The 19124-nt window shown below is 53.1% G+C and overlaps 1 protein-coding gene across 6 annotated transcripts in view; it reads right to left on the reverse strand.

Annotated features, from left to right (window-relative positions):
- Positions 1–19124, reverse strand: part of LOC101612920 (PWWP domain-containing protein 2B) — a 76179-nt gene that overhangs the window by 16511 nt on the left and 40544 nt on the right. For 2 of the 6 annotated variants that reach the window (XM_004669648.2, XM_045141671.1), the window contains exon 1: positions 6534–6658. The exons of 2 other annotated variants lie outside the window; for them this stretch is intronic. In XM_004669648.2, the coding sequence (XP_004669705.1) occupies positions 6534–6658 (125 nt within the window). Of the gene's footprint in view, positions 1–6533; positions 6659–17705; positions 17912–18251; positions 18318–18813; positions 18941–19124 lie in introns of those variants that run through there. 2 more of the 6 variants (XM_045141672.1, XM_045141673.1) reach the window with 2 other exon arrangements.

Raw genomic sequence — 19124 nt, forward strand, 5'->3', positions numbered from 1 at the left:
CGGGGGGTGGGGAATGGGTATGACAGGGCCTCTTGCCACTGCAAACGAACTATAGATATATGTGCCACTTTGTGCATCTGGCTTTACATGAGTACTGGTCAAACCCTGGTCATCAGACATTGCAAGCAAATGCCTTAACCACTGAACATATCCCACCCCACAAAGCCACAAAGTATTGAAATCTCAGTTCATGAGCACAAAGGGAAACTCATGGCTGGAACGATCCCAGGAAGTTTGAGAACATCTGAGTGCTGAGACATGGCCTGGCCTAAAAGGGACTCTAGCTACTCTGGTCAGCCCTATAGAACACAGACCCTTGCTCATTAAGCTTTATTCTTTCCCTTCCCTCCTTTCCAAGAGAAGCTGGGGGCTCAGCTTGCTGGGAACTCCCATGCAAGACTCCTGGGCCCTCAAAGTATCTCCTGGATCACTCTGGTCTCAGGTGTCTAACTTGTGTCTGTGTGTGCAGGGTGGGAACCATGTGTGCCATAGCCTCCACCTTCCATAGACTAAGGGACAAAACCAAAACCCTAGGAGCTCTGCAACCTTCCAAAGTCCCAGAGTCCCACAGTGGACCCCAAATGGTTCATGGCCCCAGGAAGAAGGGTCATCAGCTCTCCTGCCACTACTAGACCCTGTCTTCTGTGTTTACCATGGGTCCTCAGGTAAGGAGGTGTTGGCAGGACAAAGGGGAAGTTGGGACACCTGTCCCAGGGGGAATCAGTGTTCCTAAAAGGGTGATGGGCAATCAGCAACCAGCCTTGGTGCAAAGCTCAGATGTCCCTGAGAAAGGTCTAGAGGGCAAGCAAGTCTCTTCAGGGGTAGAGAGATGGCTTAGCATTTAAGGCACTTGCCTGCAAAGACAAAGGACCTCAGTTTCATTCCCCAGTACCCACGTAAGCCAGATGCACAAGGTGCCACATGCATCTGGTGTTTGTTTGCAGGGGTGTGCCCATTCTCTCTCTCCCCCCACACACACACGCACACACACACACACACACACACACACTGCCTCTTTCCCTCTCTCAAATAAATAAGTAACAATAATTTTTTTTAAAAAAAACTCTCTTCAGAGACTGGAGACCACAGTGCCCTGGCCAGGCAACAGGGCTAGGGAAAAGGCCATAAGGCTGCATGGAAGAACTGGCAGCTGGACTGAAAGGCAGGGCAGATCAGAGACCAGATATCAAGATTCCTTCTCCAAAGTCTACTTCCTGCCAGTTTCCATAGCCACCCAAGCCATGACTAGGGGTTCCCTCCAGTCCTTCTTCCTTCTAGTCCTCTTCTGCCCATTGCTTGGCCTCCTGATAGGTGCTGCAGCTGAGGGCATTTCACGGGCTCAGCTTCAAGGCCCAGCTCCCCCAGGGGAGCTATGAATACTGAAGATGGACACACAGCACTCAGTTACAAAGCCAGGACCCAGAGCCGGGCGTGGTGGTGCACGCCTTCAATCCCAACATTCAGGAGGCAGAGGTAGGAGGATCACCGTGAATTTGTGGCCACCCTGAGACTACATGATGAATTCCAGGTCAGCCTGTGCTAGAGTGAAATTCTACCTTGAAAAAGTAACATAAAATAAAATAAAATCCAGAGCCTGATATGGGTCAAGGGCCCCACACACCAACACAGGTTGGGCTGGTCCCTTCTCACAGTTCAGGGACCAGAGAAGCTGGCCAGACAGAAACAACCATGGCCCTGGCAGCAGGCAGCCATTCTTCCTTCCTGGAGCTGCCGCCCTGCTTCTGCTTGGGCCACACCCAAGGCCTGCCTAGTGGGTAAACAGCAGATCACCCCAGGCTGGCAAAGCTCAAAGCAGAGGGCCCCTGCAGAAATGTTGACTCCCTCAACCTTTTAGCAGCCCACTTCACATACAGGACAATGAAGCTGAGCTTGCCCCAGGTGAACAGTCCCATAATATCAGGGTCCACTGCCCTCCAGGGATGGAGATGGTCATGGCACAGGTCACCTTTCTTGGGAAGAATAGCCAAACACTGTTCCGGCCTGGGGCCCATAGTAGTGTGCAGCAGCCTACAGCTCCCAAGGCTCAACAGTCTCAAGCGAGGCCATATTGTGACCTAAGTTGGCCAGTTTCAAACACAGAGGACCCTCTGGGTTGGCACAGCCCACTGAAGTGAGAGGACGAGGTGAGGTCTTGTCAAGTGGATACAGCTTTGGGTGGGGAAGGCTAACTTTGAGTAGAGAGGAGACATGAGGGTAGGGATAAGGAATGACTCGCCAAGGTGGGAGCCAGCATTTCTGCAGAAAACTGGGTGGAGCCAGAAGCAAATCTCAATATAGTATCCTTGAGGGCAGGACAAAGAACCTCAGCTTTCAGGAAAAGCTAGGGAAACGGAGGCAGGATTGAGAAGCCCATAAGGCTCTAAGAGGAAGAAAAGCACATCCAAAAGCAAGTTAGGGGGCTGGAGAGATAGCTTAGTGGTCAAGGCGCTTGCCTGGGAAACCTAAGGACCCAGGTTTGATTCCCCAGAAACCACATAAACCAGATGTACAAGGTGCACGCGTCTGGAGTTTGTTTGCAGTGGCTGAGCCCCTGGTGCTCATGCATTCTCTTCCTCTCTCCCTGAAATAAATAAATAAATAAATTTTTTGTTTTGTTTTGTTTTTTGAGGTAGGATTTCACTCTAGCTCAGGCTGACCTGGAATTCACTATGCAGTCTCAGGGTAGCCTCAAACTCACAGTGATCCTCCTACCTCTGCCTCCCAAGTGCTGGGATTAAAGGCATGCACCACCATGCCTAGCTAATAAAATGTTTGTTTGTTTTAAAAAGAAAGAACAACAGCAAGTTATACTGTCCCAAAGTGGACAGAGACTCAGGACTCCAGGGCCACTGAATCTTCCCACCCATAACAGAACGCAGAGGACTCGGAAGCCTGGCTTCAGCAGGACAGCAGTGGATGAGCCACATCCCCAGAGACTCACCTGCATGTCTGGCTCAACTACCACCCAAAGCAGCTTGGCTGAGGCTGGCCCACAGACAGGAAGAGCACAGCCCTTGGCCATCTGCCAGCACCCTGAGCTGCCCCTTGCCTGCAGTCACCTCCATCTGGCTTCCCTGATCTGCAGGCAGACCCAGGGTCCACAGGGCTGCAGGTTACCCAGTTGCACCCACCACACGTCTACCTGAGACCCTCCTCCACCAGTTCCTGGTGGCAGAAGCCGTGCTTGTTGCTGCCTGAGGGCTGAGTCAACATGCTCCTGGATCAGATCAGAGGCATGCGGATGTGCAAAGCTGGGCGGGAGCCCATGGAAACTTCTCCACACAGTCCTGTTGCCAGGAGCTCGCAGCCCCAGGAAGGCCCAAGTCCAAACACCCCAGGCCCCACCTTGGGCTCTTCACGAGGGTTTGGTTTAGAAAGTTCCTGTGGCCTTTCTGCAGATAGTGAGCAGGAGGACCAAATCTGTACAGTACCAGGAGTAGGAAGGACCTGCAGGAAACAGGGTGGGCTGCTCAAGCCTGCTGAGTACACAGAAGTCTCTGCTCCAGGAGTCAGAGTGAGCAGATTAGCAGGACAAGCTACACCTAGATATCAGAGTAGCCCCTTCCCCAGAGCATGTAAGGAGACCTGCCCGAAAACCCTGAGCACTGACTTCAGATCTCCCAGGGAGAGTGGGTAGGGTCCCCAGCATCATGGATTCATAAGCACCATCTCTGCCTAAGCCCTGGGGCTCCCCTAGAAGTTCAGGTGAGGCCCCATGTCATGGCCATGCACACTGCATGGAGACTCCTACAGCTCCACAAAGCCACCCCCAGACCAGCACTGTTGGGCATTGCCCCAGGTCCCCAGCTGTGATGCATAAGACACCTGGGTTCCTCCAGCTGCTGAGAGGCAGGGAGGACCTCTTAGTACTACTGCAACTCTTGTGTCCAGTTCATTCGTGGTCATTGAGGGACTTGTCCCAGGAGTACCCACCAGTAGCTGAGCCTCCAGCCTAGATAGTATATTCCAGAACAGAACATGGTGCTTGCTATTCATCTTGGGGACAGGCAGAGTAGCTGGGGTCCTGATCACAGAGGATGTCTCTGTGATCTTCCCAGCAGATGGGAAGAGGGTTAGTGTGATAATGCATCATGGGCAGCTCCTAGCTGGGTAAGTTGACGATGCAATAGCTTAGAGGTAGAGGGTTGAGACCATGAGTCAGCAGGCCTAGCTGGTGAGGCCAGCTCTTTACCATCCAAGCTCCTCTGCTGTCCTCAGGCCATCCCTCAGCCAGGGCCATGACACCTGAGGTCCTAATTACAGTACAGATCCACATCCACATCAGCCACAGAACAATGCCCAGCCCAGCTCTTCACACATGGCTTGCATCAGGAATCCCCGTTCCAAGAAAGAATCCTCAAATTTGCTGGTAAATAGGGACCTGGAGGCAGCATGGGGTGGGCTCAGCCCACTCCTTGGCTCAAAGCAGCTGAATGTACCAGAATGCTCTGACATGCAGGCAGCCGGAGCAGCAGAGAGCTTGCACAGCAGCCCAGCCACAGATTCAAGATGCAGATGCAAGGAGGCACTGGGCACTGTACCAGACAGCTAGGGGAAGATCTGGGCCCAGCCCTCTAGTGCTCCTGGGCCCTCTGCAAACAGGGAAGAGAACAAAGGGAGAAAATGCCATCTCCCAAACTGGCTCCACAATAAATGCTGGTGGAGGCTGGATTCAGTCTCAGCTCCTCCCACTAGGAGCCTGTGTGAATGGGGTCATCCAGGTGAGTTACAATCCAGCAAGGGGGACATAACAGTGATCAGAAACTACATGAGGCAGGCAGGTTACTGGATCTGTATCCAAAATAGGGGAGCTGCTCTGATGCCTACACTGCCAGCACCCTGGGAGAGCAGGTCAGCATATGAAACCTCCAGATTGAAGGCAGAGCTCTGTTGTCCATAACATCCAGGCAGTCTGTAAGCTTCCCTCAGTCCTGTCTGACAAGCAGGGCTGTACAACAGTAGCTTTGGAAGCAGAAACCAGGGATGATCCACAGGAAAGAAAGACCAGGGTGGGTAGAAGCAGAGGCAGTTTCAGGGCCAAGTCTTAGAGATCCTGAGGGACAGAGAAGGCAGGACTTTATCTGCAGGTTCCCTTCAAGGACACGGGTGTCATTAAAGTCAGAAGAGGAGGCCTAGCCTCTAGCCTACAGTGGAACATGGCTGCCCACAGCACTGACGCCCACACAGCCTATAGCTGCCAGTTCACATGCCTGGGCTCCTTGCAACCTGCTTTTTTTTTTTTTTCCCCATATATGGGATGTGGATCTGCAGGTTAGCCATGGGCCCCAGGGTGAGGAGCCCACCACCTCTGCAGATATACCCAGAGACAAGCCGGAACTGCCTCAGTTTAACCTCAGGAGCCCAGGGGCCAGTGAAGTAGGAGGCATCTGCCTCAGATTCGCTCTCCAGGAAGGAAAGGCCAGAGCAGGATACACGGGTATTACTGGGGGCAGCCCTGCAGGCCCAGGACCAAACCCAACCTGCCTAGGAAGGGAAGGGCAGTCATCAGTGGGGGAGGGGCTCCTTGGCAGTTCCCAGGTGGCTATTCTGCAGCCTCTGAGTGTCACACCATCCTGCAGGCATTTCTCGTGGTAACCAACATGAGAGGGGCACCCGTCACACAGGAGGCCATATGTTAAGTCACATGACTTGTGCATAAATGGCTTCTGGCACATCTAATGAAGACACAATGTCAGCAGGGTAACTGTTAAGGAAAGAAGGCCCCCGCTTTGTGCAACCCCCCCCCCCCGTTGAAATCCGGGCTTTGGGAAGGAAAAAGTTGGGTCTTTGAAAGCAGAGCCTTTCCCTCCTCCCACTTGCACAATAAAGCCCAGCAGGAACAGAGTCGCAGCCTGATTAATGCCTAATCATTTATCCGACAGTGACAGCTCACTGCCATGTGACACCGTGTTTGGGAGGCTGCTCTGGGCTGCAGGAGCCCCTGCAGGGGTGCACAGGTGGTCTTGGGCCCCAGCCCACTACGACCCTCCAGCAGGGACACTGGCCCCATAACTTGGATCTTCCACTCCCAGGCGAGGTTGCCGGACCCGCAGCGGTGTTTCTGCACAGCGCACTGCTCGCCTCGGGCCACTCCCACAAGCCTCGGGGACCCGCGAGAGAGACAAGCCCCCGCCCCAACCCCTAGAGTGACAGGTGAAGCCCCAAAGCAACTGCCCCTCGGGAATGGATCACAATTCTGCAAAACGCCGAATTCAACAGTGTGTCTGAACAAAGAAAAGTGCGTTAATTACGGCAGATGTGCGGAGTTTGCAGGCGCGGCTGCCCGAGCTCCCGGCCCGCACCGCAGCCCCTCCTCGGGCCGCGCGCTCTCCCGTCCCGAAAGTCGCGGCGACTTCGGGAGAAAGCCACTTTCGCACCCGACCAGCGGCCGGCTCGCGGGCCTCGAAACCCCGGCCCGGCGGAAACCGAAAGCGGGCGCCTCGCCGCGCCGCCCCGAGCCGGCACCCGGTCCTGGGCGGGCGAGTGCCCCGGGGACTCCGAGGGTCCCGGGCCCGCGACCCCGCCACGCTCACTTTTTCGTGCAGTCCAGCAGGATCCCGGCAAAGCTGCGCTCGCCGCAGCTGACGGTGACCACCAGCGCGCCGTTGACGACCTGTTCCACCCGCACCGGCAGCCGGCAGCCGGCCCGCGGCTCCATGCTCCCGCCGCCTCCAGAGGCCCCCGCCCGCCGCCGCCGCCGCCGCCGCCGGGTCAGCCCCGCGTGACGCCGCCTGACGTCACAAAGCTCTCTGCCCGCCGCCGCCGGCCCGGCCGGGACGCGCGGCCCCGGGCTCGGCTCCCGGACGCCGGACGACTCGGGGCTGGCGGTGCGCGGCGTGCGCCCGGCGGCCCGCGACTGCCCTGCGGCCCGGGCGGCGAGGGCATGGCCTGGGCCCCGGGCGGGGAGTAGGGCTCCCTAATCTCACCGCCACGTTGGCCCCGAGCGTTCCCTAACCCAGGAGGCCCTGCAAGCCCGCAGCCCGGGGGGCGGCGGGGACACTCCCTAGCCGGTGTCCCGCCCCCACCCCTGTGCTGTAGGTCACACCCCGGGCCTCTCCTTCCTGGTCTGATTCCAGGGCCACTCCCTTCCCTCGGTACGGCCCGGGACCCCTCCCGTCCTGCACCCCGGGGTCCCCCTGCCTCGGATGTGTGCCCGGGGACCCCTGCAGCGTCCCTTATGCCCGGCTCCGGTGACCACTGGACACTTGGGAGAGGCAGTCCCCGGCAGCGTGCGCAGAAAGCCAGTCAGGCCTGGCAGGGGAAACTCGGGGCGCTGAGGGGTACTGGTGGGCCCTACAGCGGCCTAGTGTCCTCGCCGCGCGGGGAGAGGCGGGGCACAGGGCCAGCCTGCTGCGCTCCGCGCCTCCCGGGGCGACTAGAGGGCGCGCGCCCGTTTCGGGGCCGCTCTGGAGTGTCGTGGTACCAGGGCTGGCGTGGGGGATACTTCCATCCAAACCTCCCAGGTCGCGGGGGCCGAGGCGTTGCAGCGCACCTTCCTCGGTGTACAGTGAAAAGAACAGCTTCCGCGAGAGCGACCGTGCCCCCCCCCCCACCCCGGCGCGCTCAGCCTGGCTCCCGGAGGGGGTCAGGCTGGGGAGCAATGGGAGGTCGCTGCGCCCAGAGGACACCGCCACCGGTACATCTGCGGGCTTCCACGAGCGCTAGCGTTTATGTACAGTTCTCCTACCCCGGTGACTGCCTCGTCTCCCAAGGGTCAGGCCTATTGCAGTGACCACGTCCCTGGGCGATCCAGGCCCCTAAGCCTGGCTAGCACCCCCTGAACCCAACACCAGAGGCGCGGGGAGGGGCAGCGGGATTGTCCCAATCACTGCCCTACTGGGCTCCGCCCCTCTGAGCCCTAGTAGGGTTCTTGCCCTGCTCTGACCTGCTATGGGTCCACCACCATTGGCCAGGGACAATTGAAGCCGCTGCTGGACCTCGCCCTCCGTCAGCTTCGAGTCTCCCGGCCCGGGAGCGGGAGAGGGAGCACAGGGAAGGGCGGGGGCGGCAGCCCAGGGGTTTTGGGCGCTTTTCTGAATGTCTTCTACCCAAGCCCCCTCCCAGAGCTAGCTGAGGTGGACTTTGGAGCAGAAATGCAGGCTGCAATGACCCCTCCCAGCCAGTCCAGGTATGGGCTGCTGGGAGGCTGTCCTCGGCCCAGGTGCCAACTGAGCCCCTGTCCTTCCATGCCTGAGGTGCCTAAGTCACTGAGGACAGACCTGGGTGGGGGGGGCGGTGAGAGCTGAATAGTTGGCACCAGGCACCTGTCAATAGGACGCTATGCGTGAAGAGGCAATCAATCGGGAAAGCTGCTTGAACAGGCAGGCGCCCTCCCCAGGGGCCCAGCTTGCTGTATGGGGAGTGTGCTAGATGCCAAACTCTGATGTGGACATAGGGACACATTTTAAGATGTTGACCTGTTGTGTAAGGAAGGGACATCTTGATAACTGTGAGGTGTCTCAGGAAAGTGATATACCTGAGGATTTATTGGGGATCTGGGCAGAATGAGATGTCATGAAGTCCAATTGGCACACAAGAGAAGAGGTAGGGGCCTAGCCTGCACCTGGCAGTCTCAGAGCTGAGGAGGACAGCGCAAGGGCATTTTGCCTGCACCTCTTTCTGCCTGCCAGGCACTTACTCTACTTTTAAACCGACTTGGAAGCCATTTTAAAAAACTTGTTCTCTGTTAGGAAGTGGGCAAGGAGATGGCTTTGCCATTTGAATGGTGGCCTTTCCCAGCCTTACCACCACCGTCCCAGCTCCACCCACTGCTCTGAAAGGCTCCTCCCAGTCTCTAGTTGGATAGGGAAGTTTCCAGAGTCCCTGGTTGAAAGTGGCCCCGGCTGTCTCCTAGGTCCCAGTTGTCCTGGGTGCCTCCCCCACCTGCCCCTCATTTTTGCTCCTGGGTTGGGCAGCAGGCCTGTGTGCTCCTCGCCTCTGCTTCAGCTGGCTATCCTGATATGAGATCCTTGGATCATACCCTATGCTGTATGCATCACTGCTTGGAGCTAGACAATTCTGTGGGTGCCCTCCCAAAGGAGACCCCTCCCTAGGTCTCTAGACATTGCCCACAAAATCCTTACCCGCCCCCCACCCAAGCCTTTACTCCCAAAGCTGTAGTTACCTCCTCTAGATATGTGGAAGACATGGGCTGTTGTCTGGCAGGGCTGCCATGCTGGTCAGATGGACTTTGGGGGTAGGTGATGATGCAGAGGACAAAAAGCTACCAAGCTCTCAGGAGGCTCTTTCAGCCTGGTGACCAGGAGCTGACAGGATGGGGAAGGCCACAGGCTTGAAAGGGTGTGGCTGAGGAGGAGGAGGAGCCAAGGGGCTGACCAAGAATTTCTTCATATAGCTGGAAGGGGAGGAAGGCAGCAGCAGCTCTGGACGGTCCCCAGAATTCACCCTCCAGAGCTGCCTGACCCCCATTTTCCACCAGTCTTGTGCCCAACACTGTCTTGCAGAGTGACTCATCTTTTTGCAGGCACTAGGTGCAGCGCTGCCCTTCTGAGTCTTGCTGACCAAACTACATAACTATGGGGAGATGCACAGTCCCCTCCCCCATCCCATGCCTGAAAATGCTGCCATGGCCTGTCCCAGGGTCATCTGACCAGGCAGCTACTGACATAAAATGCACATGCATACCTGGCCTTTCCTCTGCCTCACCAGTCCTGTTGGCCCTCAGCAGGGCCTGGCTTTGACACAACTGACTCTCCTGAGACGGAATCATGGGGACCTAGTCTGAATGGAGACCTTGCACAGCCCAGATCCGAGACCAGGGTTTCCCAAAGGCCAGAGGGGTAGGCCCTACACTGGAACCCAGGTACCTGTGGCAGGCCTTGTGCCAGGGCAGGTCAGGATGAAGCAAGTGAGATGCAGGGCCTAGAGGCTGGTTCACTGGGCAGCCATGTGCAGAGCGAGGCGCTGGAGCACATTAGGCCTCCCCAGCTTTAGAGTCCATGCTTTTCTGAGGTTGGCCTGGGTGACAGGCTTGTAGCATTCTCCGGGGCAGTGAGGCAGTTAGGGTGACTGGGCCCCCAAAAGTAAAGGCAGGAATGTCCTTGTCTGCCCTGTCTCTGATTTGCTAGAGATCAGAGAAGCTTACTTCTCCTTATCTCATAACCAAAGGAGTTCCCTAGATCTGTTTTTCCACAAACAACCACATCCCCTCCTGGGAGGGAGTTCCCCTTTCCTAGAATTTAAATCTAATCCTGACAGTGTGGTTGGTTAAAAGTTCAGCCCCTAGAACTTGGTATCATGGCTGGCCCCTTCTTGAGCCAGCCCCTATCCCAGACCAAACCCACCACCATAAGGTTATAAACAGAAGTGTTCCAGGGGACACACTGTCTCTTGACTGGCTCCTCAACTCTCAGTGCTGGTAAGCTTCCGGCTGGGCTGAGACAGAGAGGGTCTCTGCACCCCTATTCTCATGTGGGCTCTCTACCCTCTTCTGCTGAGAGGGAGTGAGGTGCCTTTGTTAGGTAGTTGAGGGCGACTGGACCCTTGAAAGTAGAAGCAGAAATGTCTTTGGGCTTATCCATGCAGTCTCTACTTTGTTAGAGATCAAAGGATGATTTTACTTCCACAAACAAGCCCCTCTTGGGAAGTCCCCTATTCTAAAATTTAAATCTAATCCTGTCAAGTTGGTCAAGTTCAGCCCCCAGAACTTGGTGTCATGGCTGGCCTCTTCCTGAGCCAGCCTTTAGCCCAGACCAATTAATCGGCTGTCTCTCGCCTGAGCCAACAGGTAGGGCCCAACACCATAAGGTTATAAATATGTTTACTACGGGAAGGCAAGCTCTCTTGGCTGGTTCCTGAACTTTGAAGTTCTGGTAAGGTTCCCTCATCTTGGCCCAGCTGGACTGAAACAAGGAGACACCCCCACCCCGCTTACTCTCACACACGGGCTCTCTACCCCTCCTGTCCTTCCCATGGCAGGAGCTCTGTACTTTCTTTTCCTTCCTCTCTCCTTCCAGGTCCACCATGCAGGCTCTCAGACCAGGTAGGATGTATGTTTTCCTTTTCTTGATTTTGTACTTCCCTAAATATAATTATCCTTCTCGGTCTTATTTTTTAAATATTTTAACTTTATTTATTTGAAAGAGAAAGAGGCAGATATTGAATGGGCACATTAGGGCCTCCAGCCTCTGCAAATGAACTCTAGATGTGTGCACCCCTTGTGCATCTGGCTTATGTGGGTCCTGGGGGATAGAACCTGGGTCCTTGGGCTTTTCAGGCAAGCACCTCAACTTCTAAGCCATCTCTCCAGCCCTCAGTCTTATTTTATCCAATTATCTGATTAAAAGCAGACACAAACTAAGAGTCTGGGTACAAGGACTTTCCTGGACCCCCCACAAACCCTCTATCACTGCCCTCCACACAGCAGGAGCTCTCTGCACTTCTCTTTCCTCTCTTAATCTAATAATGTCTCTCTAATCCTTACCCTCTGGTCTATGGATTGTAATTATTTAAATTCATAAGAATCTGGGGTACCCTAAATTTACTGGTGTATTAGTAAGGAACTCCAAAATTCCAATTTCAGTAGGGGCCCATTTTGTGCTGTTCCAACCAAAGCCCTTGGAGTTTGGATCTGTAGCTGGCTCTGTTCTATCAGACCTCCAGCAGAAGCTGCCTGCAGCATGCTTACCCCCACTGGAGGACAATCCTAGGCTCTCCCCGAGGGATGCCTCAAGGGCAGCTGACAGTAGAAACTAGCAAAACACCACTATGGGCATGAACTCTGGGCCAGACTTCACAGACCTCTGCCCATGGGGTCTGCCTTCCAGCAGCAGTGAGGTACAGACAGAAGACTGCCCCATGCTGCCACCTCCAACAGCCTGACCTGCACTCAGGTGAAGGTGGCATTCTTGACTGCACCACAGAGAAGAATTTCAGGATGAGTGCCTGTGAAGCGAGTTGGAATTTATTAAGAGATTTAATATCAAGGGGAGGGGAAGAGTTAGTAGAAAGGCACTAAGACACACCCAACCATGTGTATGGGCTTCTTCTTCTTCTTCTTTTTTTTTTTTTTCAAGCTAGGATCTCACTCTCGCCCAGGCTGACCTGGAATTCATTATATAGTCTCAGGGTGGCCTTGAACTCATGGCGATCCTCCTACCTCTGCCTCCCGAGTACTGGGATTAAAGGCGTGTGCCACCATGCCCGGCCATGTGGGCTTCGTAAGAGAGAGTCGCCTGGCATGGCAAAGGCATGCCTTTAACAGGCTGAGGTAGGAGGATCGCCGTGAATTTGAGGCCAGCCTGAGACTACATAGAGAATTCCAGGTCAACCTGGGTTAGACTGAGACCCTACCTTGAAAAACCAAAATAAAAATAAATAAGAGTCTGGGTGGTTCCTGGTGCTGAGGGTAGGATTGTAGCTGATAAGGTGAAGCCCTGGGTTACAAAGGCTCATAGAGGTTAGGGTGATTTACCATAATAGAAGTTTGAGATTCCCACAAAATTTCATCTTTGCATCTGGGAAAGGATGACCAAGACCCTGAATTTTCCCTTTCTGTTTTGCCTTATGCCCACTCCCTCTGTGCCTCAGTAAGCTCCTCTGTCAAATGGGAACAGTGATATTATGCCAGCCCAGCCAGGGGTCCCTAAGCTGCCTCCTGGTGGCCACAGATTTGTCTATAAAACCCAAGGCTGCAGAGAGGTGGCTGGTCTTGGCCAGAGCTGGCTGACCTTGGAAGTGGCTCTTCTAGGTCTCCCTTGTCACCAGCCAGGAGGAGCTAGTCTCAGAGCCTACCTTTTTCTCCATAGCAAGCTATGGGTCCTGCAGGCAGTAGCCTCAGGGCTTTCAGAGAAAGCTAGGTGTGGGAGGGTCATAGCTCAAGGGAGGATAGCCCTTGGTTCCTTGCAGCCCACCTGCTGGCTCCTATATGGAAGTCCTCGGCCTAGGACAAGGCACTTCCTCTCAGCTTCCTTTCTGGCCATGGGCTTCCCCAGGCCCTCAACAGCTCTTCACAGCCAGGCACAGGTCTTTCCCAACCCAGAAGATGCAGGCTCATGGCCTGCCCTGCCCCTAGTGGACTCTGCCCATTTCCGCACCTGCTATACCTGAGGAACAAAAAATCATCTACAGGACCAGTCCGAAGAGCCACAGACAGATCTAGCACCTGTAGACATCACCAGTGCCTCAAGAACAAGGCATCTTTGGTCATGACACAGGTCCCTTTGGGGTCCACATCTACTCAGAACCCCCACTGTAGGTTTGCTCGCATTCCATCTCTATCCATGCACCCCAGAGCCCACTGGGACTTGCTTCTATGTCCTGATACCTGGCGAACTCTTGCCCTAGCTAGCTGCCCTCTTGGGTGTGGAGAAGCTCCCCCACCCATGCTCACTATGGGACAGAGCAGCCATGGGAGCCAGGCTGTCCTGGTCAGGGAAGGAGGCATAGACCCTTGTGCTAGACCATTTGTTCTCTGGAGATAGTGTCCTCAGCCGGCCCCTACCATGACCTGGCATGGTGTCCCCAAGGTCAGGAAAGAAACAGATCCTTCTCTGGGTCCCTTGACCTTGCCCTTTCTTTACAATTTTTTTCATTTTTTTATTTGAGCGGGGAAGAACAAGGGCATACCAGGGCCTCCAGTCACTGTAAACAACAACTCCTGATTCATACGCCACCATGTGCATCTGGTTTATGTGGGTACTTGAGAATTGCTTAGGCTTCACAGGCAAGTGTCTTAACCACTTAGCCATCTCTCCAGCCTGACCTTTCCCTTTTTTATCCTGTGGGTGTTCTCTGTCCATGGCTCATCCTGCCTCAAGGAAGCTACCTGTAAGGGTGGCCCAGGGTTGGTGGCTACCGTCATCAGGTCCTCTGGACTGTCTGCCAACCATTCAACAATTCCAAGGACTGGGCACTACTGCTGGTTCCTAAGTTGGCCCAGCTATGGCTCTCTGCCCCCCCCCCCCCCCACCATACACTCGGTCCCAAGGTAGCTGGCCAGAGAAGGAAGACATCCCAGAAAATCCAGATGGACCAATCCCCACGTTAGCTTTGCTCGTCAGGTAGCTAGCCAGGCACTTAGCACACTAGGAGGCCATGGAGGATGGCCCCGCCCCCATGATTACTTGGGAACTCACCTCCCTTTTTCCTATTAACAAATCAACTTTTCACTAAAGGGAAAGATCACAATCCCCCCCCCCCCCCACACACACACATACACACTTTACCATTTGAAATACCGTATGAAAGGGAGGTGGAGGTGACAGGGTTTTGCCCATTAAGGGAAAGCCGGTTCATCCTGGTTAGGCATGATTACTTTATAGGGTTATGTTTGATTTTTCTTCTCTTTAATCTACCATGTGACATGATTTTTGGTTAAAGGAATAAGATCTGAGTCATGTCTCTGACTCTGGGTGGGGTCATGACACACTAAACTCCCAAAACACAAGACCATGAAGGCATACTCTTGGGCCAGGGGAGAAGCTCCAGTGGTAGGGTTGGCCCTGTGCCACACTCCCTGGAGATGGTGCCTGCCAGCCATCCAAGTGCTGAGACTGAAGTACAAAGATCAGGAATTCAGGACTGGCTTGGGTTATATGAGACCCTATGTTAAGGGAAAAAAAGAACTTTCCAGTGAGTTGTTGGCCAGGGAAGTCCCTGAGGCCCCCAAAACATGATAGGCCATTTCCGAGGCCCTTGGTTTCCCACTGGAAATAGATGGTAAGACCCTATTGCTGAAGACTCCATATACTTGGGCTGCAAGTCCACTGAGAAATCCTGTTGGAACTGAGCTGATAACCTCCTCCATGTAGACCAGCTGACAGAAAGCTAGAAGAAGCCATTCTGTATGCAGTTCAATGGGAGAAAGAAAAATCACCAGTGAAGATACTCAACAGTGGACACTGCAAGCCTTATATTTGGCCAGCCAGGCCAAATGAGCCAATGGGCGCAACAGTGGCACATCTGTCATGGTGAAAACCAACTGCCCTCTAATTTAACTGGAGGCCTGCTCCATGGGAGGGAATACATCCCTGATACTGAAAACTTAAAACAGGGTTAGTCATGAGCCCTAGCGTTGTAACATCTGCTGCTGTCTGGTTAAATGTATATACTATGCTTATCAAACTGCCCAGTAAGCACTTCTCTTAATGTTTATACCCATATATTAATGCTACTCTCACTTTTGGTTAGAGAATCTTCTCATTTCAGATGGCAGTGACCTTGGGATGTCTCAGAAGACATCATGGTGCTGAGAAGAAGTGACAGGAGTGCTCAGCACTGCAGTATCTATCACACCTTCCAAGGCTCAGGGTCTAATGGGGAAGAGGTGGTGGAAAGAATGTAAGAGCCAAAGGAAGGATAGGACTCCTTATAATGTGCTTCTCCAGACACAAAATGGCCTGGATATCCATGACCTCACAGTGCCTGACACTACCTACACAAGACCATCATAATAGGAGGAAAAGATGATGACATCAAAATAAAAGAGAGACTGACTGACATGGGGAGGGGATATGATGGAGAATGGAGTTTCAAAGGGGAAAGTAGGGGGAGGGAGGTATTACCATGGGATATTCTTTATAATCATGGAAGTTGTTAATAAAAATTTGAAAAAAAAGACAGATTTTGATCATGGTATGGAAGTTGTCAATAAAAAGTTAAAAATAAAAGAGCCTTGGCCTGGCATGGTGGCGCACACCTTTAATCCCAGCACTTGGGAGGCAGAGGTAGGAGGATCACCATAAGTTCGAGGCCAGCCTGAGAAGACATAGTGAAATCCAGGTCAGCCTGAGCTAGAGTGAGAGACCCTACCTCAAAAACCAAAAAAAAGTAAAAAAAAAAAAAATTAAAAGGCTCTTGAACTCAAGCCTACTTGAAAAAAAAGGGGGGTGTTATTATGGAAGTGAGGGTCTAGTGGTACACACCTGTATTTTTAGTACTTGGGAAGCATAGGCAAGAAGATCTCAAGTTTTAGACCAGCCTGGACTACACAGTGATATATTGCCTGAAAATAGTAAAGAATTGAAGGCTGTTTCTTTTCCTTTTATTTTCTCCTTTTTAAAAAAGGATTTTATTTATTAAAGGAAGAGAGAGAGAATGGGCATACCAGGGCCTCTAGCCATTGCAAATGAACTCCAGATATATGCACCACCATGTGCATCCAGCTTACATGGGACCTGGAGAGTTGAACCTGAGTCCTTAGGCTTTGCAGGCATGCACCTTAACTGCTAACCCATCTCTCCAGCCCTAAAGGCTATTTCTTTTCAACTCATCTTATAAATATAAAAATATTTTAGTATGAACACATATGTAAATAAAGTTAATTCATACCTAATGATGAAAAATGAGAAACATCTTAAGGACATACTATTATACCCATCTTTGAGAATTCATCCCATTGGATCTGTCTATCAATCACCTGGCGAGAAGACCACCTTAGAAAAGCTGATGTACCTAAAGACATGCTAAGGAGATGGGAAGAACAATCATTTCCTTAATGATATAAGAATGTATTTATACTCCCAGAAGTCCCTCCCTATATACAGTTGCTTGTAAATTATTACTGCCAAGCCTGCCTGCTTTTCTGAGTTCTAATCGAAGTAGCCTTAGCTTCTTATCTCCCTTTCTGTCCCCTTCCTGGGTACTAACCCAAATCCTCAGCCTGCTTGCCCAAGTACTCTGGGTGTTCCTCCCTCCCCCACTCTGTCCGAAGCATCTGCTCATAGACTGATCTCAAACTCAAAAAGCCCTTCTCTCTCCCTCATCCATCTCCCCACCTCTCAGCAGGTAGAAAGATTTACAGTTTGCCTGCTCTGTTTTTTTTTTTCCCCCCTCAAACTCTAGTCAAATGGTCCTCAAGCTTCCTTCTCAGTCTGTTTTTAAATTATTTTACTTACAAGGCTGAAACTAAGAACCCACAAAAAGGGCCTATGCTCCCTGGAGATGTGTTCCTTCACAGCTATATTTGGGAAAAGAGAAGACAGTAGCAGGGCAGGACCCAGGAAAGCAGTGCCTACCCAGACACCCCAAATTACCAAAAGAGGGGTGCCCCGCCAGACACTCCAGTTCACTAGGGACAGAGGCTACCTCCACTCAGATACCCTGAGTCCACCAGGAGAGGGGTTACCTCCAGATTCAAGAGGGGGGTCCTCTACCCACACACTCCAAGGATCCAGGGGTCACAAGTCCAGTCAGGAGTGGCCAGTTTTCACCAAAACAAACACAAGAGACAGAAAGGCTGAGTGGTCCTATTCCCAGTGTCCTAGATACCAGTGCCTGGCACATTTCACAGCCGTCAGAACTGGAGCCATGCAGTGCATGGCAGGATCTTGGGGGGAAGAGTCAGCATGAAGATATTAACACATATATGTAATATTAACACATACATGTAAGGAGGGAGGTACCCTGTGGGACAGAGGCATGCCCTGGAACAGGCATTACTGCCCATGTGCAGGGCAAAGGGTGAACACAGGGTAACATGGGTGCCCAGCCCCAGCACTGTGTAGACAAAGACTTCATCAGTAGTCCCCGTCCCACTGGGTCAACGAACACTAGAAAACCTCTGTGGCTTATACGTCAACTGCACCAGCAGAAACTTGGTGACGGAAGTGAGAGTGACAAGGCTTATTGACTATATTCCTTCTTTTAATGAAGCCAAGCCCTTTACAGCCTCAAGAAAGGACCTCAGGTCTATCTCCAAACCTCTGCCTGTGGAGCAGCAGGGAGAGAGGCCCTGTGCCATATAGGAGACTGTGGCGCCTTAAGGTGGGAGATGCTTGTCATCACTGTTGCCAATACCTGTTTCCTAGTGTTTTTTATGAAAAAATATATTTTGAAGCTGTGATGCTGGGGGGTGAAGTAAAAGGCTTCTGGTGAAAGTTGCAAATGAGTGATCTTTTTTCAAGGCCAAATCCAGTTTCAATTTCCGTATTTCATCCTGCGGCTTCTTGGTCTTTGGGGAGAAGGGGAGGGATATAAGTGAAACAGGCAAGGCTCCTAGTCAAACCTTATCTCCCATGGGAGACCTCAGACCAGATGCTGACTCTGAGCAGGCCGACTGAGGCACTCCCCTCCACAGCCAACTTCCTGGTGGGCAGAAGTCATTCCATAGACCTGAGAAAGGCTGAGCATGAAGTAACATTTTTCAGGGTCAAGCGGCTGTGTGAGAGCACGTAGGCAGATGGGAGCCTAGGGACCCAGGAGGAGATGGGGATATGGGTGTCCAGAAATTACTGCTTCCTTCCACTGGCTGGGCAGGCTGCACTCTCCTTCCAGGGCAGGAAGGGCCTCTTCCTAGCCATGTTATCTCAGAAGTAGGAATAAGTAGGCACATGGTGGGCGCTGTTGGTAGTGGCTAGCTGTGAGATGGGAATATGGTTAGGTAAGCATCTAGGAGGGGCTTGGGGGTCCAGCTCTATTTGGGAGCTCCATGATGAAAATACTTAAGATTCTTGTGAGTTTCAACCTTCCTTTCACAGATATGCTACTGTACAGCCACCACCCAGGCAGCTCTCCAAGCCCCGCATGGAGCTCTGTCTCCCTCCCAGGCAGCCCTGGGTCCCAGCCTGCTCTGCTTGGTGCAAAGCCTCAAGAAAGGACCCAACAGACCAAGCAGAGCAGTCCAAGTCGTGATCGCCATTTCTGTCCCCACAGGCCCCAAGTTGCAATGCTAGTCCAATGAAGTCCTGTAGAGTCAGTACCATAGGGACACTTCCATGTCCTCTGGCCAAGAGTGATTTAGTGATTCCCACAATACAGACACGGTAACACAGTGTTAGAGGGTGCATGTTCTGCCAGAGCCCAGAGTTCCCTTCCACCTAGGAAAACACTCCTAAGTTGGCCACCAATACTCACAGTATCCAGGTCTTGCTTGGCCACCTTCATGCCCCGCAGTGGGTCAGTGCCCAGGAAGCTCCTGTGTGCACGGCTCTGCCTCACATGGTGCCTGATCTTCTCCTCCAGCCCCAGCAATGGCGAGACACTGGGACACAGGGCAGTTGGCTGCTTGGATACATGACCTAAACTAGCAGTCCCCATTTCCACCAGAGTGAGAGTGCCTTTTCTCTGAAGCCCACACACCATCCGGAGGCTCCATGTGGCTGCCACGTGGCTCCCTGCCTTTCCCTACAGATGCTGAGCAGGGGGCTGGAGTCTCCCACTCCCTC

The sequence above is a fragment of the Jaculus jaculus genome, chromosome 1, assembly GCF_020740685.1.
Source record: "Jaculus jaculus isolate mJacJac1 chromosome 1, mJacJac1.mat.Y.cur, whole genome shotgun sequence".
Taxonomy (NCBI): Eukaryota; Metazoa; Chordata; class Mammalia; order Rodentia; family Dipodidae; genus Jaculus; species Jaculus jaculus.